We start from the raw sequence: 20893 nt of genomic DNA on the forward strand, positions 1-20893 counted from the left end.
GCAGTCGAGGCTCTGCCGAACCCCTGAGACCGATTCACCGAACCACTGGGGTTCGGTCGAACCCAGGTTAAGAACCACTGCCCTAAAACTATGTAGCTAAAAATTTATAAGTAACAAAACAGACCTTGATAGTTTTGACCAGCATCGTGGTAATGTGATACAAGTTTCTTGTCCTCGTCGAAAATATTATACCGACAGCAGGATTTTAGAATGATAGTGTGTTTTTTAGTTTGTTTGTTTTGTTGGTACGATGTTAGCACTCGGGCAGGTTCACACTCCACACCGCTAGGTGGTGGTAATGCACCTACATTTTTCATGCCAACCGCCACAAAACTCCCTCAAGAAGAAAAAGAAGAACATGACAGGACGCGAACGTGTTGTTAACATTATGATTTTATTTATTTAGTCATAAATGTGACTCGAAGTTAAGGTCCGGTGACGCAAATAATTTCTGCAGCCATGCCAAAAGTGCAACAACTACGAAGGCTTTAACCGTAGAAGACGATGCCCTCGTGAAACGCTTGCTCCCGTGTGTGGGCTGCTTTGTCAGGTGAAATTATGGCTGACGACCCTCAGAGGAATTTTCGCTCTGCTTATTATGAGAAAGTTGGCTTTCGAGGAGTGGAGGAGAAAAAGTCCCTTGAAATACTGCTGAAGGATAACCCTCTGGGTGAGTGTCAATTTTGTGACATACGATTAAACACTGAGTCACTCATAGAAGATTTAAAGACAGTTTTATGGTCAGAAAAATGCACCTAGTCAATTTCACATATCAGTCACAATCTATTAAAGGTAGAGATGAGCTTATTTTGTAACTGGCTTGCATGAATCTATATGCAAGCCGGTTTGTTTACAGAGACTGTGCCTCTTTGACAGATCTTGAGAAGCTGAGTACCTTCAGTCAACGTTTTCCTCTCCCGTCCATGTACAGGGTCCATGTGTGGAAGGTTCTGTTAGGTAAGACACATTTATACTGTAACTTGCATTGCAATTGGTTTTCCAATATTTTTGATGCATCACCTATTATCTCCATGTTCTTCAGGCGTCCTGCCGCCACATAGCGACTCTCATACCTTGGTCGGCAGCTATAGAAAGGAGCAGTACCAAGACATCATGGAAGCTCTGGAAGTGATGAGATTCATCAAGTCCTCCTCACCTTCCACCCATGTGTACTTGCGTATGTTCCAGCTGGAGAGCCAAATGCTTCCGCGCTGCTCTGAAATTTCACCACCGGTATGATGTCACGTTTTGCAAGTGAATCTTCACAGCTACTGCTGTGTATATATTGGCGTGTTTTATTTTTTTTCTTCCCATACATAAACTATTAATCTGGTTTTCAGGATAAAGAGCATGATGACTTCCTGTCCATCAGTCAAGCCATGGAGGAGATAGTTGAGGATCCCGTTGACTGCTATTGGCTCATTAAAAGTTTTGTCAGTCAGTTCCACACCAAGTTTGGAGACTCAGTTCCACATCTTGTAAGTGTCACAGTGTGTGTCATTTGTGTGGCTGTGATTAGCTTTGAATCGGCCATGGTTCTGTGCCACCTTTGTTGGTATAGCCAAAGAGCCTGGAGCACTACCTGAGTCAGGAGGAGCCAGGCCTCGTTAGTCATTTAAAGACCAGCGGCGCTTTGGCACAACTTCCATACAACCTCTGGTTCAAACGCTGTTTTGCGGGCTGCCTGCCCGAGTCCAGCTTGCAGAGGTGAGTCCTCAAACCAAAACGCACTTCTTTCTTTTTCGTCCTGTGTTGCGCAAAAAGCTGTCAAAGGAACGAAAAAGTACCGTAATTTTCGGACTATAAGTCGCTCCGGAGTATAAGTTGCACCAGCCATAAAATGCCCCAAAAAGTGAAAAAAACATATATGTCGCTCCGGAGTATAAGTCGCATTTTCGGGGGGCAATTTATTCGACAAAATCCCACACCAAGAACAGTCATGAACGAGCAACAACAGGCTAAACAATAGCAACAACAGGCTAAACGATAGGTATGCTAACGTGACAAACACAAACAAAGAGCTGAGAACGGGCCTGACGTAACATAGAGTTATTAAAGACAACTATTACACAAATAACATGTTTATAAAACCATCTGTGTCACTCCAATTCATTAAATCCATCGATCGTTCAATACGATAGCAACAACAGGCTAAACGATAGGTATGCTAACGTGACAAACACAAACGAAGAACTGAGAATGGGCCTGACGTAACATAGTTATTAAAGAGAACTATTACATAAATAACACGTTTATAAAACCATCGGTGTAACTCCAATTCATTAAATCCATCGATCGTTCTTTGTCAACAATGGGTGCGCGAAGGCTGACGGCGCTTGCAATTCAAAATATTCCACAGGCCCTTATAACAATATATAAATTATATTTCAAATAACTACTATATAAGCAATATTATCAAACCATCTGTGCACTTTAAATCATTAAATCCATCGATCAAATTCCTCGTCCTTTGTCACCAATGCCGCGCGTGCGTCCTGACGTCAGCCTCGTCGTTATTCCACAAATCTACTACCGTAATTTCCGGACTATAAGTCGCGGCTTTGTTCATAGTTTGGGTGGGGGGGCGACTTATACTCAGGAGCGACTTATATGTTTTTTTTCACAAATTTTTACTTGATCATTAAGACATCACTTACAAGTATAGTTGACCACTTCCCATGTTATTTTTAGTATAGTTGATCACTTCACATGCTTTTATATCTTTATCTTGAACATATTCAAAACATAAAAAATAGAGAAAATATCAAATAAAGCAATGAACACTTTAAAGCACCATATCCAAGTCCACTGCCTGGTGTATGTACACTTGCTCCATTTTTGCTCCTCTTATATTTATTATTATTATTTGTTTATTTATCATTTATTCAACACTCTTATTTATTAATTGTTTGTGCCTTCTTGGTTTTTTTTTGTGTTGCTTGTATGCATATGTGTACTATCTCACCGAGGGATAGTGGAAACGTAATTTCAATCTCTTTGTGCGTCTTAGTATATAAAAAAAAAATCGACGATAAAGCAGACTTTGACTTTGATAAAACAACCAAAAAAAATTATATTTTCAGACGAAACTGGATGAGGGCGCTCTAAATTTCACCGTTGGCCGTGACTCATCAACTGGGTGGGCTTAAGAAAAATGGCAGCAAAAAGAAACTCATATTTTGCAGGTTACAAACTTCAAGTTGTAAAATATGCAGCTGAAAACAGTAATCGAGCAGCAGAAAGAAAGTTTGGAGAACCGTGATGTACCAATGTATTACTATTTCAAGTGACGTCAGTAGCGCGGCCCACATAAGGACTACCGGCATCATTGGCGGTGATCATTTCTAAGTGACACGGAGGACAAAGAGTTTGAAGGAATTAAGGATGTGGAGTGACATAGAAGGTTTGAAAAACCATTATGGTTTTTACGCACGCCCGGTCCTACTCTACTGAGTCGGGGGCCGGCGCTCGGCCGAGTGGCTGTCCGCGAACGGTGCGCGGGGCTCGGACATGACCATTACGCACGCCCGGTCTGTCTGGAAGTCCACGCCGCCACACGCTTGGAAGTTTGTTTTGTTTAATAAAGAGCCGTTTACCAAACCCACGTCTATCCTTGTACTTTGTTAACGCTACAATATAGTTATATCGTTGATCTGTGGAATAAAGACGAGGCTGACGTCAGGGCGCACGCGCGGCGATGTTGACAAAGGGCGAGGAATTTGATCGATGGATTTAATGGAATTAAAGTGCACGGATGGTTTGATAATATTATTGGCTTGTATTATAGTTATTTGAAATATAGTTTATCTATCGTTATATGAGCCTGTGGAATGTTTTGAAGTGCAAGCGCCCTCAGCCGTGCGCACCCATTGTTGACAAAGAACGATCGATGGATTTAATGAATTGGAGTGACACCGATGGTTTTATAAACATGTTATTCATGTAACAGTTGTCCTTAATCACTCTATATGTCACGTCAGGCCCGTTCTCAGCTCTTTGTTTGTGTTTGTCACGTTAGCATACCTATCGTTTAGCCTGTTGTTGCTATTTAATGAATTGGAGTGACACTGATGGTTTTATAAACATGTTATTCATGTAATAGTTGTCCTTAATCACTCTATATGTTACGTCAGGCCCGTTCTCAGCTCTTTGTTTGTGTTTGTCACGTTAGCATACCTATCGTTTAGCCTGTTGTTGCTATCGTTTAGCCTGTTGTTGCTCGTTCATGACTGTTTTTGGTGTGGGATTTTGTCGAATAAATTGCCCCCAAAATGCGACTTACACTCCGGAGCGACTTATATATGTTTTTTTTCACTTTTTGGGCATTTTATGGCTGGTGCGACTTATACTCCGGAGCGACTTATAGTCCGGAAAATACGGTATATAACTATATTGTAGTGTTAACAAAGTACAAGGAAAGATGTGGGTTTGGTAAACGGCTCTTTATTTAACAAAACAAACTTCCAAGCGTGTGGCGGCATGGACTTCCAGCCACCGATGTGGAAGAGAGCTCCATACAGTAGGACCAGGCGTGCGTAAAAGCCATGTCCGAGCACCATGCACCGTCTGCGGACAGCCACCCGGCCAAGCGCCGGCCCCCGACTTTGATCCACGGAGGTGAACGAGAGCTCAGTAGAGTAGGACCGGCCGTCCGTAAAAGCCATAATAGTTTTTCAAACCTTCTATGTCACTCCAAATCCTTAATTCCTTCAATCTCTGCGTCCTCCGTGTCACTTAGAAACAAATCCGCTAATGATGCCGGTAGTACGTACGTGGGTACGTTTGTCCTTTATGTAAACAACCGCCGCGCCGTGCCACTGACGTCACTTGAAATTCAAATTACAGTAATGCTTTGCTACATCACGGTTCTCCGAACTTTCTTTCTGCTGCTCGATTACTGTTTTCGGCTGCATATTTTACAACTTGAAGTTTGTTACCTGCAAAATATGAGTTTCTTTTTGGTGCCATTTTTCTTAAGCCCTTCCCATTTAGCACCCTCATCCAGTTTCGTCTGAAAATATATTTTTTTCAGATGTAGTTTTTTTGGTTTGTTTATTTGGTTGTGTCATCAAAGTCAAAGTCTGCTTTATTGTCGATTTCTTCATATGCCAAGACACACAAAGAGATCGAAATTACGTTTCCACTATCCCACGGTGACAAGACATAGTACAGAATATGCATACTAGTAAACAACACAAAAAAAACAAGAAGGCACAAACAATGAATAAATAAGAGTGATGAATAAATAATAAATAAACAAATAACATAATAAATATAAGAGGAGCAAAAATGGAGCAAGTGTGCATACAGCAGACAGTAGACTTGGATATGGCGCTTTAAAGTGTTAATTGCTTTATTTGATTTTTTCTCTATTTTCTATGTTTTGAATATGTTCAAGATAAAGATATAAAAGCATGTGAAGTGATCAACTATACTAAAAATAACATGTGAAGTGGTCAACTGTACTTGTAAGTGATGTGTTAATGATCAAGTCAAAATTTGTGAAGAAAAACCCATACATAAGTCGCTCCAGAGTATAAGTCGCCCCCCCAGCCAAACTATGAAAAAAAATGTGACTTGTACTCCGAAAATTACGGTAGATGTTTCTGTTCTTGAAATATACGTTTTGAAAGTTTGTGATTTACTTTTATATCTTTCCATATGTCTTATTGATTGGATGTGTTTTCAAGAGTGTGGGACAAGGTGATCAGTGGCTCCTGTAAAATCCTGGTGTTTGTTGCCCTGGAGATTCTGCTCAGCTACAAGATTATGTTACTGGGGATGAGCCGACCGGAGGGCATTGTCAAGTTCCTGTGCAATGTGAGTCCGCAACTGTGCGACGTGCCACCGCGATCAACATTTCACAGCGCTCTCGCCTCACCGTGCGTTTAACCATTGCAGATACCGCAGGAGAACACGGACACCATCGTAACGAAAGCTATCGATTTGTGGCACAAATATTGTGGCACCCCGATACACGCCATGTGAATTGTGGGCAAGTCAGCTCGTTGTCTTCACACTCCAGAGACTTCCAACCTGGACCGTGCATACTGATCATCATGATCTCATGAGCAATCACCAGAAAGGACACGGAGATGAGCAGCCATGATGAACATGGTGAGAAACTGAGAATGTTTGGAAGAGAAAAAAAACACCCAAGCAGGCAAAACCATATTTCTTTAAGAAACTGCGTACATCATCAAAGACTCACAATAAATAATACATGCTTTACCCCAAAACATTTGAAATTTCACTTTTTCTTTTTATGTCCAAGTAGTGTGATTGTGTGCACGAAAGCAAGTAGCTTGGCAACACACGCATACTATCACGCAGATGCTCTCACACACAAACACGGAGCAGTATGGAGAAATCAAAAGTGCTGTCAACCTGACTGCAGGCACTCTGAACCAGAAGCTCACTGAAGGGTCCACGTCGGCATTGTTGGGATGCGTTCAAACGCACTCGCGTGCTTTGGTTCAAATTAGGGAACTGGAACCCGGAAGTTGTGCTTGCTTCAACAAGTCAAGATGACTTTGAGATTATTGCACTGCTGATTTGATTTTGAAGACATTTGATTTTTGAAGAACCAAGTGTTGGGTCTCAACTCACCTGGAAGAATGGAAATGGTCCCAACAAACATTGACATAAATGATATCATAACCCCCCACCCCCACGATATTATTAAAAAATCACAATAGTCTACTTAAGTCTCATTGCACATAATCTGTCCCTTCATTCTGCTTGATTTATGGAACTCGATCATCGTACCCTGTCACAGTTCAACATAGTGCAACTTGAACACGGACATTAAAATTGTTGCCGGCCGCAAGAACCTTGTGGCCTGAAGAAAACAGGACGTTGGTGGATGAACAGAAAGATGTTGCTCTTTAGCAGTAAAACATGGAAAAGGCTCAAATGAGTCTGAAGCTGAATTGGGATTTCCAAATCACCAATAGTCTCGTTCAAGTCCAGTCTTCTTTCAATGAATCCGAATTGGCACCGATTTGACTTGACAAAAGTGCAGTTTGTTGATACAAAATGTTTTTGGAAATCCAAATCAGTCTGGAACGACATTCCAAGGAAAGTTGCCGAGTGTGTCGTCTACCCGCCTATGTGCCAATATCACCTTGGCCGGCGTTCCTTTAGGGCCGATGAAACCTGCAGAAGAAAAGTAATAGTTTAGGTACATTTCCAAGAGTAATTTGGGGCTAAAGCGTTTGTAGGTTGTTGTTGTTTTTTTCATGCCTGGTGAAGTGACGACTAGACTCGTGTACATCCATTTCGGTGCTTTTAAACTCATTCAGCTCTTTCCTTATGGCAGCCTAAATGACACACACAAGTCAAGCAGATGAATCAAATGTGGTCCACTCCAAATTGGACTTGCTGTCGTTCTGCGGGAACCTTGTCAGCGGCCGTCAGTCGCGTCCAGGGCTTGTCTGCCCTCCTGTCGTAGTCCTGAGCCTCGGCAACTTCCACGTAGTCGCTAAAGCGAATGAGGATCTTTGCTTCCCTTAGCTCCTCCACCGTGGGCCGCTGGCTGAGCTAGAAAGCGGAGGCGGTGTGAGCCACAAATGCAAATTACACGCTGCAATTGTCACTGGCTGTGTCAGGCGCGATGCTGCACATTTTGTCCAAATCAAGTGTGCGTTCTGCTTTTGAATTGGCTTCTTGGTGCTTTTCAGACACACTGCCAAAACAGACATGAATGCAGCTACTCGCTACTAAATGAGTCATGCAATTAAAACACATTTTAAAAATCAGGCATCTTCAAAGGTGAAGAGCAAATTTGTTTCATTTGCTTTCTGAACAAAGCATTCACAGTGACTCAAGCCAAAGGTCAAGTTGTCCTAAGAAGGCGCTATCATTTGAATAGTGTGGTGGTAGTCCAGATCACCATGGCAACCATGTTCCTCTCGAAAAAAATCATCTGCACAGAGAGTTAGCTGCTCACTTACTTTTTTGGATAAATGTCTCTTGATCTCCCTCTTCTCCTCCTGCTCCTCCAGGTCGTTTCGAGCTAAAGAAGAAGAAAAGATGACTGATCTCGTAGGTGCTCTTTTGTCTTTTGTGGTCTATTTTTAGCATGCAACGTAACGTACGTTTCAGGATATTCCTCTGTTCCAGTTCCTCGGCAGTTGGGCGCTGACTCAACCGTCTGGGAACAAAATATCTTTTAGTTTTATTGACATGACATTGCGAGTCATGCGAGAAGGAAGGAATTGTGTTCATCTGGTCGCTACTAGTCATTTTGTTTGGACCAACAAAATGTTTTGTAGTGAGGGTGGGGGAGTACACGAGTGGCGGCCATATTTGCACCGTGTCAGCTTGGTCGCTGTTTGCTGTCGGGACTCGAATCTCTCCTGGTCGGACTGCAGTGGCAGAATGTTCTTCTCCTCCAGCTCCCTCTTTGATGGACGGTTGCTGATTTTAATGGCTAAAGAGTCTTTTCGTAGCACCTTCAGGGCCAGCGTGCCTACAGTGGCGAGAAAATTCATCAGCACACGTACATCATGGGCGAGTGCAGCTGCACATCGTTGATGACTGTCTTTACACGTCTTTATTCCTACTTGTAAACAATGCTTCATCCTCCTCATCATCCTCCTCCTCCTCCTCCTCATCCACTTGTTCATCTTCTTCCTCTAATTCCTCCTCGTCTTCATCGTCATCCCCATACATCACAGGCAGATCCTCGTAGTCCGCCTCATTGGGGAGATTCTCCTTGTCGTCACATTCCATCATCACCGTGGGAATGCCGCGCATCACAGAACTGTGGTTGGTGGGAAAGGGCAAAGCTCAGGAGTTCTTGCTGAAGAGATCAACACGAGCGTCCCCAGAAGTGCAAACAAATTAAATGAAACATTTTGGGATGACAATGTAATTTTGCAAAACCAAAGAATGACAAGATCTTGGTCACAAATGTGCAAAATTGGAATTGGTTCCAAATAAGCCCTATGGACAAAAATCACAACTGCAGCAATGACAAAAACATTAGCCCACAAGGCAACCTGTTTGGACACCCACCTCTCAAACCTCTGCATGGTCAGGGCTAGGGTCTTGTTAAGCTCCTCGATGATTCGGCTCGGCGGTTGAAGCGGGACGGGCAGTGTTCCGTACTGCAGTGAGTGGCCGCCCACGGGGGCGTGGCTGGCAGGGGCGGAGACCTTCTGGAAGGCGAGCAGAGGCGGCAAGGCTTCCACGCACCCCGTGGGTACGGAGATCATGAGCTTCTTGGGCGCTAGAGGAGGAGATAGCTTCACTGCCATGCACGGCAACTTCACCGGGGTGCCATCTGGAAATTGACCAAAGAAAGGAGGAGCTCGGAGAGCGCGACCGAGGATGTCACAGAGGCGGATGTACCTGTTGTGTGATTTGCGATCCTGCTGGAGGGTTTTGGTGGTAGCGCTGGACCTTGCTTGTGTATTGCAGGAGGTCTGTGGAATGTTGAGTCAATATCGTCCGCCGGGTACACAGAAGGTTTTTTTGCGGGGGGAGCCTGGTTACATTTTTGAGCTTGGTCCGGTTGACTTGTACTCTCAGCGGGGATGTCAAACACGAGTACACCTGAGGAGAAAGAAATGCAATCGAAACACGGCACTAATCCAATTTCTTCGACTTTACTCGCTGCTTTTCGATGTTGTTTCAATGTTGCTTACCTCCGGTCGCTGCCGCTCCTTCCATTGGCTGGGTACCTACAGATTGTGGCAAATTGCGCCCCGGCACGGGAGAGCGGCCATTTTGCATCTTCTCCTCCTCCTGTGGAACCGATGATGACGAACTGTCTACGCAAGCGTGGCACAAGAGCGCAATGTCACGATTTGGAACGGCGGGAGGGCCAAGTCAACGCCATGAACATTCTTGTTGGTTTGGATATGCTTTCACCTTTCTCGTAAACTTCCTTCAGCACGCCTTTCTTGATCAGTTCCTCTCTGCTCTGTCTTGTGGACATTTTCCTTTCCAGCACTGAGAGGTAAAGTAGCGGTTAAAATGCAGTCTAGAAGAGTGCAGAATGTTCTCGTCCTCACCAGCAGAGGTCTGCTTGAACTTTTCACTCTTCTTCTTTCTCCATTTCCAGGGTTTGAAGAGACGCCCCAGGGTGGCAAATTTACTTCGCCGCCTGATGGGAGGCGTGTGCGTGCCAGGAACCAGTGAATCAGAGCGCATTGCCGCTAGCCTTTCTACTTCTTCGGCTGCAACAAAATCAAACGTTTTCAACAATAAAATGACATTCGCAGAAACACGCGTAACCAAGGCCAAGCGATCCGACCAGTGTAATCCAGCTCTGGTTGCAAACACATCATGATGCAGCCGCACGTGAGCAAGTGTTTCCACAGTTGTGTTTGAAACACAAAACTGAGGGCTTGAATTGATACGTCACCTCCGTCAAGCTCAACTAAAGCATCACCTACTGGGAGGTGCTGGTACTGTGTTTGGTATTGACTGGTGAGGAAAACGATTGAGGACTGGAATCTACCGGTCTACCGGAGCACTGGTTGAAGATTATCTCCACACAGTTCTCCTTTTTAGTACTATATTGTAAAAACAACAGTAGGGTGCGGTAGATATAAACCTCTAACATAGACTAAGAAGCAAAAATGGTACGTGTCGTCAATGCACCGTGTGACTGGCATTTGTCATTTTCTTCTTCTTTTCTGGGGGACGGTCCAGTGCAACTTGGATGCAGTAGTGGCGCAAGTGGGGGGTGAAGGGGGGGGGGGGGGGGGGTCATTATGTGGATGATGGTGAACGAACGCCGATCCCGAGTAGAGGCTTCGCTATTCAGTTTCAGGACCACTGTACAGTTTTGCATTGACGCGTTCGCCAAGCTCTTCAACCAGCACGATTAGGATGAGGATGATGAGTGTGCTTTTGCCGAATGGGAGAAAGAGCTCTCTTCCCGTATGCATTTTTAAAGCAATGTTTTAGCTGTTCATCGTGACCATGGCAACAAAGAAAACTGTCACTGTGACAAGCGCAGCATCAAACCAGTCCATTTGCTATGCCTACACGTCTCGTAATGCCATGATAGCGTTTCACGACAACGGAGGGTCACTTTCAAGATTGCATGGTTTAGCGTCCTTTTTTTAAATTTGACATGATTACCGAAACAGGATGAGCTTTTAAATCATCCATTTAAAATTAAGCCATCGTATCTGGCGAGTTTTCCCATGTGTATGAGTCACCGTGAGGTTATTATCCTCCAACGTGCAGCTGTGCATCACGGGTACCGCCAAGCTGGATAATAAAACCTCGTAGTCATGCCGATGTCTCGGGGGCGGTCACTATAACGAAGCACCGATGGGGACGCCTTTGACCATGCGTTGGCCCCGAGAGGCTGCAGGTGTAATAGAATATGATATGCGGCGCTCATCGTTGTCGATTCCCGACTCCCCTACCTGTCTCCAGGTGCAAAGAGATCCTCGCTTCGTTGATGTAAGGCGTGTCACTCTTGGAACGAACCCTCCGGATCGGCCTGCGGTCCTCTTGCTCCGGGGCCGCCGCCGCCATGTCCACCGGGGCCTGCCAGCCGGCCAGCGTCCACAGACGACCGGCGTGACGAGACTCGGCGCCGCCGCAGCCACTCGCGAGCGCTCAGCCCGACAGACAGTGCGGGAGTGGGTGGGCTATTGTAAGGATGGGGTTGGGAGGGGTATCTCCGACACGTCACACGCTCATATTCAATGGAAAGTCAAAATTATCTGTTCATTAACTGTTTGTTAGAAGGTCTGCTGGATCATATCAAATCAGACGACATTGGGTTACAGACAATGATGTGGCCGTCATCAGAGCGGGTTAGGGTTAGGTTCTCAAAATTTCAATCCATCACCACCTAAAAAGGAAAACCAACATTAAACACTAATGACACCAAATATTAATCGAAATGAAAGCACTTTATTTACGTCAAAATATTTAATATTTTTAAGATTAAACAAAAATGAAAATCAAATATCCAGTCGTTTATTGGCGCGTGTACAAAAATTGTACCTATATTTGTTTATTCTGAATTTGCACTATTTTGATCTGATGTGGAGTTTAATCAATTAAACAAACTGTCCACATGCACCCCAATATGATGCGCAGTAAGTGGTACGAGTGCGCCCTCTGTTGGTCTCGTTTTCCGCTATCCTCATTCGTAATTATATCCGCTTGTAGCGTTATTTGGAAGTTGTGTTGTATTTACTCTCCTTTGTATTATGTATAATATTGACAGTAGCTGGAAATTTCAACTCTTAATTGTAAATAATGGAATAGGGGCGGAACAGACGGACATCCGGAAGCGGAAGTGTTCCGTTTCCGTTATCACAGTTCGACAGATAGTGGCAGACTAAGCGGAAGTGTCCCGTTTCCGTCGTCACAGTTTGACAGGTAGTGGCAAACTTTCAAGTCGGGTATATGAACGAACTTGGAAATGTATTCTTAAAGGTATATGAACGAACTTAGAAATGTATTCTTAAAGGTGTGCATACACTTCGTTACAGTTACAGTCTGTAAATGTCGCTGTATAAGTACAGCTTGTGCGAGAAACGGTTTCTTTTCTTGTTAACCGTAAACAAGCTACTCGCTTAGCTACGCGTAGTAGCCTATACTGTAATTGTTTCCCAACCTGCATTAACATGTACGAGGTTTGGAAAAGTGTTTCATAAACTCCAACCTGCGAAGACGTCAAACGTTAGTGTTATTACATTTTCATGACAGTTTAGCTTATAACACTTGAACAACTGACACCTATTTAACTGATAGTATCGGAGTGACATTCAGTAAGAATACTAATATGATTTGGTGTTGCATTTGGTGGTGACGTGGAATGCACATTGAGGTTATAAACAAAATGGATATGTCTGAATGTCTCAATCACAAAGCAATTACTGTCATGTCACAGAACAATTTATGTTGAGTCTCAAGCATGATCATACGTCCATACCTTAATGAACTTACTGGTAAGAGCAATAGCAGGTACACATTCTATGCGACCAGTTATTGTGACACTGAGACCAGTTATTGTGACACAGAGATGCAATGATGCAAAAAGCATTAAAAACGTTGCCATAAAGATAACAATAAACTTCATCCCTAGTCATCCAAACCTGATGATTGTACGGCAGCTGACCTCCAGAAGCCCTATCAAACTTTTTGCTCCACTGAGGAAATGTTGGGACAGTTTAAGTATGACCAGACCCAGTTCGGGTAAGAGCACTGGTCACATACTCATTTTGTTTTCCTATCGAGAACAGATGGTCCTCATTGTCAATGTGAGGAATGCATTTTCTTGCACAGACCTAGCCGCATTTAGGGAACTCTTTTCCAAGGCCTCCAATATAGCCATTCTCACCGGAGCAGGTGTGAGTGCAGAGAGTGGAGTCCCCACCTTCAGAGGGGCCGGGGGCTACTGGAGAAAGTGGCAAGCTCAGGTATGCATCTGCACCTTTTCTTCAAATACTAACTGGCATTCTGTTGCACGTCATCGTTTGACATGTTCAAAATTGTCACCAAGGTGACTTAAACACCTGAATGTGGGGACGCTTTTTTTTCTTACCTTTTTTGTGTTTGGCTTTTTTCTCGTGCTACACATAGATGAAAAGACTTACGCAAAGCAATGAAACAATAAAAAAAAAAACTGAAAGCATCGTACACTCCAACGGTTAGGATTGAGATTGCGATGGGGTTAAGCGCTCGCAATGGCTCTATCCATCATCGACTTTGATCGAGAGGCCGTATTGTGTTTGAACGTTGCTACCGTGTGTGCCCCATCAGGATCTCGCCACTCCCGAGGCCTTCTCCAGAAACCCCTGCCGTGTTTGGGAGTTTTACCACTACCGTCGCGAAGTCATGCTTAGCAAAAGCCCGAATCCTGCTCACCTGGCCATTGCGCAGTGCGAGGAGCGTCTGGCCGGGCAGGGCCGCCGAGTCACTGTCATCACTCAGAACATTGATGAACTTCACCGCCGTGCTGGATCCAAAAACATCCTGGAAATTCACGGTAATGACTGTCTGTAGCTTGGCAATTGATTTGGATTTTTGGCTTCCAAGACTAAATATGGAAACGGTAGTCTGTCACTTTGCATAGTTGAGGAAAGACAAGCTAAAGAATTGAAATGTTTGCCCCATTTCAGAGATTGATCTGAATGAAGTCAAATAAGAACCTCTCTACTTTTCAATGCTTTCCCGTCAGACTAGTAGTGGAATTTCGCTCGTAGGGTTCCGCTCCTGTGAGGGTTGTACCTGTAATAAACATGTAATAAAACAACATCCTGTTTTGATCGGTCTCTTTCCCTCTCCAGGAAGTCTTTTTAAAACGCGTTGCATGAGTTGCGGCCATGAAGTGGCCAATTACAAGAGCCCCATTTGTGCCGCTCTGAAGGGCAAAGGGTAAGTGATGTGCATGGCACCTTTGGTTTGGCCATGTTGAGGTGCTTCATACCTCGCATCAAATTGCTTCCTCAGAGCTCCGGAGCCAGGAACACATGATGCTCAGATCCCTGTCCAGGACCTCCCCAGGTAAGAAGCTTGCATGGTCATCTGCTGTCTGTGTGAATGCGTACATGCATGCGTGTGTGTTCCAGGTGTGAACAAGCCGGCTGTTCCGGCCTTCTGAGGCCAGCCGTCGTTTGGTTTGGAGAGGCTCTCGATTCGGATACCTTAATTCGAGCGGAGAAAGCGCTGGATATCTGTGACCTCTGCTTGGTGGTGAGTGTCATCAAGTATTGTGTTCTTGCTGTCTAATTTGGATTTATTTTGGCAACGATTACATTGTGGGACACAATGCTCCCCCCACACACACAGGTTGGCACTTCTTCTGTGGTGTATCCGGCAGCCATGTTTGCTCCTCAGGTGGCCGCAAGAGGCGTGCCCGTGGCCGAGTTCAACATGGAAGACACACCGGCCACCATGCGTTTCAAGTAGGTTGCATTCTTCTTTTTACTGCTTTACGCAGCCATTGACAACATTGTATCATTTCACTTTTTAGGTTTCATTTTCATGGGCCTTGTGGGACGACCTTACCCCCTGCTTTGAGTGCCCACCCATCTGAAAATCAATGAAAACTATCAACAGCTTGATTGTTGGATGATGATTAGAAAAAACGGAGTCGTTCGTAAGTCATTATTTGTTCCTAAGTAGTAAAAATTTGAAGCCAGCGTGCAGCAGATTTGAAAACTGTCAAATGCAAGTTCCTTCATTTAGTCGCATGAGAAGTGAAAAAATATTAGGTCATCGGAAAAACAACTCGCGCCAGTCTTGTGTATTCGGTGTGTGGCAGCAGGGGGCAGTGTTAACCCGCTGCTATGCCAAAAGCTCCACTAAACACAAGGGCAAGTTTTCTACTGTGGTACAGCTTAGACGCCAAAGAAAACTGTCAGTGCTACATTACATGAATTGTTACATGATGAAAATGTCAGTCAAAGTACTCATTAAAAAAAAAAAAAAAATGTCATTCAGATATTTCTCTCCTTTTTTGTGTGGCACTCTCTCGTTGTTATGTCGCAGTATTATTTGATTTGATCTGCTTTTGTGGAAGATAAGATGGTGCGTGACATTTGCCAATCTGCCCCCCCCCCACAACTTTCATCATCATTCTGTTTACAGTTTATTAGCATCAGGCAGCTATGATTTCTCCCCTGAGTTCTTATCTTTGCTCTTTCTGGGCTCTACCTCTCGCATCAGGGCTTCACTTTCAATGCCGTCTGTATTATTTGAGGTGCCTCACTCGCCTCCCCGTCATCACTTGCTCATTAGAGAACGGATGATGGTCCGACGCTCCCTCATGACTCCGCTCCAAAAATAACAGCGCCAATTTCTCGCCTGCTCAGCCACAATTTCATGCCAATCTCAGTTGTATTGGCCAGATTGCTCAGGCTGTCAAAGGCAGAGCGGAAAAGCGCAGCCGGCCCAGATGCAATGTTAGTTGTGAGCACGTGCCAGAAAATGCTTGTGACTCCCATCCTGCTCCGGTGGGCGCCGCTGACCTTGTGCCTTCGTCATCATTCATCAAATACACACGTCACATTTTGTACATGACACAAAGAGGATCTTTCACATTCACTCTTTTATCAAATGCATTTCCCAGTCAACATTAGCCTGCCCACTGAAAGGGGCGAGACGTGGCGAGATGTCAACACCTTTCCTTCCCCTGTCGGTTATATGGCGAATAAGTTACTCATGGTGGAAAAGGCATTTTAATTGATTTATCATTCTTCTCTGGCATTTGAACAGGGGTGTGTAGACTTTTAATATTCCCCGTAGCTGGTAATTAGGCACCTGGTGTTGTGTGTCCCTGTGTGTGTGTGTGAGTGTGTGTATACATTTGAATAAGTATCTTTCAATTATGAGCAGCCAAAGCGGAATCTCTACGCTTAATGGGGGCCTAAAGACACCCACACACATGCACGCCCATGCATGTTGGCCGGGGAGGGTTTAACAGAATTAAGATGACTGAAGCTGGTGCTCTTCCCAATCACCCCAGATTAGGTTTTTGGAGTGAAAATCCTCCAGGGAAGCACTAATCCCTGACCGTAAGCAAAGCTTTCTCTTTCGACATCTCTCTTGCCTGCTCCCGCTCATTCTCCATGGCTCTATTTTTAGTCCCGCTAAGCTTCTCTGCGTGCTACTGTTTACATTTGGAGCCCCCATTTTAGATTCAATGCCCTCACCGCTTGTTTCTCTTGGAGTGTTAGTTGAAAAATTCCAAGCAAGAAATTTCTGTTGGTCAGCTGCATGCTTCAAACATGTTTCTGAACGTTAACTCGCCGGATGGCTTGTGAAGTGACAGGCACTGTCAACTGTCTTCAGGCTCTTTTTTTTTTTTTTGGTCTGTGCACAAAATATTACAGTTGGCAAAGACCAAGGGAAAAGTAGACTTGCTAATTGAGATGCATTATACACATTTGCTGCATTGTTAGAAATTGTGTGTTAAAAACTGCCATCAAAGATGAGTCACCACACTCAAATGACTTTTTCTTTGCGATGTGTTGGCTCGATTGTTGTGGATCTTTTAGATTACTCTGTGTGCTCTACATCAGTTGTCCACGTGATGAACCCAGACATAACAGTCTGCTGTCTCTCCCAGAGAGAGATGAAATTACAGATCAAAAGAATGTAAAAAACTTAGTTTGTCATCACCCCACACCCGCTCAAAAAGAGAATTTCAGGTGGACCGGGCAGGTGACACCACAAGGAAGACGACATTCTTCGGCCAGCCCCAGAGGACCTGGATGAAGTAGCCCGGGAAAGGGGAGATTGGGCGTCCTTGCTAAAGCTACCGACCTTGGTTTAGTCCTACAAAACGGATGGATGGATGGATGGATAACATTGCTCCTACCTTTGCCAAAGGTAAAGACGGCCAACTGTTGACATTTTAAGATCTCTGCCCGTCAGGCTTACATGTGGTTAGCTGCTAGCAAACAGCGACTTGTGTCGACTTTGTGAAAGTTTGTGTTTTGATACCATTTGGTTGTATGATAAGGGAGCAGCTAACCCTTTGCTCCTCGTGCTCATCATCAGCACATGGATGCAACCGAGGTATGATAGCGGCTTGCACAGAAAGGGACTGACTGTGTGGATTCACGTAGGAAAGCGGACGCATTGTAAACGAGTTACATCAGCGGATGTGATGGAGTACCCGCCTCCTCTGTGGATTTTACACTCAGACCTGCAGGCACGCTTCCACTTGTGCTTCCTGCCAAGTGTCAATAGCATAATCAGACGTAAGGGCAACACCTGCGCTACCTGTCGGTTATTGTGCGTGCGTTCACCCGTGTGTGTGTTTCAGGAGAAGTGCTACTTTGCTAGCCCTTTGGAGGGCCACATTTGGCTTGTGTCAGTTGAAGCACTGGCCAGTGTTGTCGGGACCTGACATGATGGAAGTGCATGTTTACAAGAAGCTAACAATGCAAAACTGGAGTTCATCATTTCCACGCTTTTCTTCCGCAGCATGATCTCCCTTTTCAATCTCTTCCCTTCACCGATGTGTTGGCAGAATGCCCAACGCACTCCCAGGCAGGCCCGCTTAATAGATCAGCGTTCACATATGTTTCTGTGTACAATCCAGTTTGTTAGTCTTCTTCCTCCATTTTCCATACCGCTTAACCTCATTTGGGTCGCGGACTTGCCGGTGCTGATCCCAGCGGGCTCGAGGCCCAGTTCCAATTGAAAATAACCAAATGCGATGCTTACATCGTTTATTTTCCAATGATGGTACTCCCATTTTGCGTCTCGCCAACCAACATTACAAGGTTAGTTGTCATTGTTAGAGCGGCTGTGTGGTTTTGCGCGGCAGTCCCCTCTCGAGCTCCTTCTCTGCCAGATGAGAGCTCTGATCTGCAAACAGCGGGTGCCGCCGCTTCAATATTTGCTTTGAGGAGCCGTCATCTGTCAGAGAGCACACACGCCGCTCTTGGTGATAATGAGTATTTGTGATGATGTCCCCAGCTTTCCTCACACTTTGTGTCCAGGGTTTTACCGAGCGGCTGCTTGGTATTTGATGTGCCCGTTTGATTTTACTGCTCCCTCTTTCACTTCTTGTTGCCTGCTGGGGATTTCTCCCTTCAGCCGTTGGTTGGACTTTGTCTTAGACTTGGCCAGTCTGAGAGCTTCCACTTTCCCCTTTGATGAAGTCCTTTGTTGGGTTGGTGGTGTGTTTTGTTTTTGATCATCGTCTCGTTGCATGATGAACTTATGGTTAGTTTGGATACAGTTCCGTTGACAAAACGGTTTTGTAGAGTTCAGGGTTCATCGACAAAGTGAGCCCATTCCAGAAGCAGCCATGCGAGACCAAGCCATGACTGTCACGACTCGTCCCCGATGAGTCCATTGTGTGTACATTTTGTCATAATTTCTGTCTGTGTGCTCGCCCCTCCCCTTCTGTGTGCCCATGATCAGTGTGATCACCCTCATCACCTGCCTCCTGTTAGCTGTCTTGTACAAACCGGATTCGGTTGAAGTTGGGAAATTGTGTAAAATGTAAATTAAAAACAAAATACAACGATTTGAAATTCCTTCTCAACGCATATTCAATTGAATATACTACAAAGACAACGTATTTAATGTTCAAACTGATAAACTTAATTGTTTTTTGCCAAATAATAATTAACTTAGAATTTCATGGCTACAACACGTCCAGTAGAAATTGGGAAAGGTGGCAAAAAATACTGAGAAAGCTGAGAAAAGCTCATCAAATACCTATTTGGAACATCCCACATGTGATCAGGCTAATTGTGAACAGGTGGGTACCATGATTGGGTATAAAAGGAGCCTCCCCAAACATGCTCAGTCATTCACAAGCAAGGATGGCGCGAGGTTCACCACTTTGTCCGCAACTGTGTAAGAAAATAGTTGAACAGTTTAAGAACAATATTTCTCAAAGCAAAATTGCAAGGAATTTAGGGATTTCAACATCTACGGTCCATAATATCATCAAAAGGTTCAGAGAATCTCGTGAAATCACTGCACGTAAGCGCCACGGCTGTAAACCAAGACTGAATGACAGTGACCTTTGATCCCTCAGACGGCACTGCCTTAAAAACCGACATGAGTGTGTAAAGGACATCACCAAATGGGCTCAGGAAAACTTCAGAAAACCACTGTCAGTAAATACAGTTCGTCACTAAATCAGTAAGTGCGGGTTAAAACTCTACCATGCAAAGCAAAAGCCGTTTATGAACAACATCCAGAAACGCCGCCGTGTTCTCTGGGCCCGAGCTCATGTAAAATGGACTGATGCACATTGGAAAAGTGTTTTGTGGTCTGATGAGTCCACTTTTCAAATTGTTTTTGGAAACACTGGACGTCATGTCCTCCGGACCAAAGAGAAAGCGGACCATCCGGACTGTTATCAACGCATCGCAAAGTTCAAAAGCTGCTGGACGCTGCTGCTTATTTCAGCAAGATAATGCCAACCCACATTCTGCACGTGTTACAACAGCGTGGCTTCGAAGTAAAAGAGTCCAGCTTCTGTCCTGGCCTGCTTGCAGTCCGGACCTGTCTCCCATTGAAAATGTGCGGCGCATTATGAAGCGTAAAATACGTCAGGGAAGACCACGGACTGTTGAACAACTGAAGCGGTTCATCAAGCAAGAATGGAAAAGAATTCCACATGAGAAGCTAAGAGAATTAGTCTCCTCTCTTCCAAAACATTTATTGAGAGTTATCAAAAGGAAAAGTGATGTAATGAAGTGGTAAACATGCCCTTTCCCAACTACTACTGCACGTGTTGCAGCCATGAAATTCTAAGTTAATTATTATTTGAAAAATTAAACAAAGTTTATGAGTTTGAGCATTAAATATGTTGTCTTTGAAATGTATTCAATTGAATATATGTAGGTTGAAAAGGATTTTCAAATCATTGTATTTTGTTTTTATTTACATTTTACACAATTTCCCAACTTCAACTAAAACCGGTTTGTATTTAAGTCCAGTCTGCCCCTCACTCCCCTGTCGGATCGTTCTTGTTTCTTGGTTCCTGTCTTTGTCAGTTCTGTTTCGGTTAGCCAGTCTGTCGGTCGGTCCGTTAAGTTATGTTAGTTTGCCGGTTCTGTTGGTTTGTTCCCCTCATCCTCCCTTCCAACTACCTTTTCCTTCAATAAACCCTGGTCTAATCTGCATTTGGTCGCCCTGCTCCATTCCGATCCTGACAATGACGTAATCGAGACGGCAATTGGCCGACGATAGGCGTGTGTGTAAAAGCCGATTGCCTGAGAGAAATCCTTGTCGGTATTCCATCAGGATGAGCGTAATCCTACTTTCTAGTCTGCTGTGACTTCAAAAAGTGCTGCTGAAAATCAATGGATTGTCACCTCTGCAGGGAATTGATGTCGTTGCCATTTGCCGCATGTTGAGTTCTGCAGTGTGGCTAGGAGGTGCCCGGAGAATTAAAAAACTCATTTTCATTTCCACTAAATGTGAG

General features: G+C 44.5%; 3 protein-coding genes across 9 annotated transcripts; 2 read left to right on the forward strand and 1 right to left on the reverse strand.

Moving 5' to 3' along the window:
* Window positions 1-311: 311 nt before the first annotated feature.
* tbc1d7 (TBC1 domain family, member 7) lies at window positions 312-6241 on the forward strand. Its single transcript, XM_088394174.1, has 7 exons — window positions 312-670; window positions 877-957; window positions 1043-1233; window positions 1341-1478; window positions 1562-1707; window positions 5691-5820; window positions 5902-6241. The coding sequence occupies exons 1-7, from the start codon at window positions 559-561 to the stop codon at window positions 5986-5988; spliced, it is 885 nt and encodes a 294-aa protein (XP_088250300.1). The 5' UTR covers window positions 312-558; the 3' UTR covers window positions 5989-6241.
* phactr1 (phosphatase and actin regulator 1) lies at window positions 6161-11618 on the reverse strand. Of its 3 annotated transcripts, none has more exons than XM_088394166.1 (13): window positions 11394-11618; window positions 10023-10187; window positions 9880-9960; window positions 9654-9779; window positions 9358-9561; window positions 9022-9235; window positions 8568-8767; window positions 8317-8473; window positions 8100-8155; window positions 7956-8017; window positions 7402-7542; window positions 7246-7322; window positions 6161-7158 (listed from the first exon to the last, which is right to left on the reverse strand). In XM_088394166.1, exons 1-13 carry the CDS (start codon window positions 11503-11505, stop codon window positions 7143-7145), a joined length of 1611 nt encoding a protein of 536 aa, XP_088250292.1. In that variant the 5' UTR covers window positions 11506-11618; the 3' UTR covers window positions 6161-7142. The 3 variants fall into 3 exon arrangements, with proteins under 3 accessions (XP_088250292.1, XP_088250291.1, XP_088250293.1); XM_088394165.1 differs by having other exon boundaries at window positions 9022-9289; XM_088394167.1 differs by lacking the exon at window positions 11394-11618 and adding an exon at window positions 10265-10627 and having other exon boundaries at window positions 9022-9289.
* Window positions 11619-12222: 604 nt separating this feature from the next.
* Window positions 12223-15431, forward strand: sirt5 (sirtuin 5). Of its 5 annotated transcripts, none has more exons than XM_088394170.1 (9): window positions 12223-12363; window positions 13073-13182; window positions 13273-13406; window positions 13750-13975; window positions 14277-14364; window positions 14440-14493; window positions 14559-14682; window positions 14779-14894; window positions 14963-15431. In XM_088394170.1, exons 2-9 carry the CDS (start codon window positions 13086-13088, stop codon window positions 15033-15035), a joined length of 912 nt encoding a protein of 303 aa, XP_088250296.1. In that variant the 5' UTR covers window positions 12223-12363; window positions 13073-13085; the 3' UTR covers window positions 15036-15431. The 5 variants fall into 5 exon arrangements, with proteins under 5 accessions (XP_088250296.1, XP_088250299.1, XP_088250298.1 ...); XM_088394173.1 differs by having other exon boundaries at window positions 13336-13406; XM_088394172.1 differs by having other exon boundaries at window positions 12275-12420; window positions 13336-13406.
* Window positions 15432-20893: the final 5462 nt, after the last annotated feature.

This window comes from Syngnathus floridae, chromosome 13, assembly GCF_059516105.1.
Source record: "Syngnathus floridae isolate MCC-2025c chromosome 13, RoL_Sflo_1.0, whole genome shotgun sequence".
NCBI lineage: Eukaryota > Metazoa > Chordata > Actinopteri > Syngnathiformes > Syngnathidae > Syngnathus > Syngnathus floridae.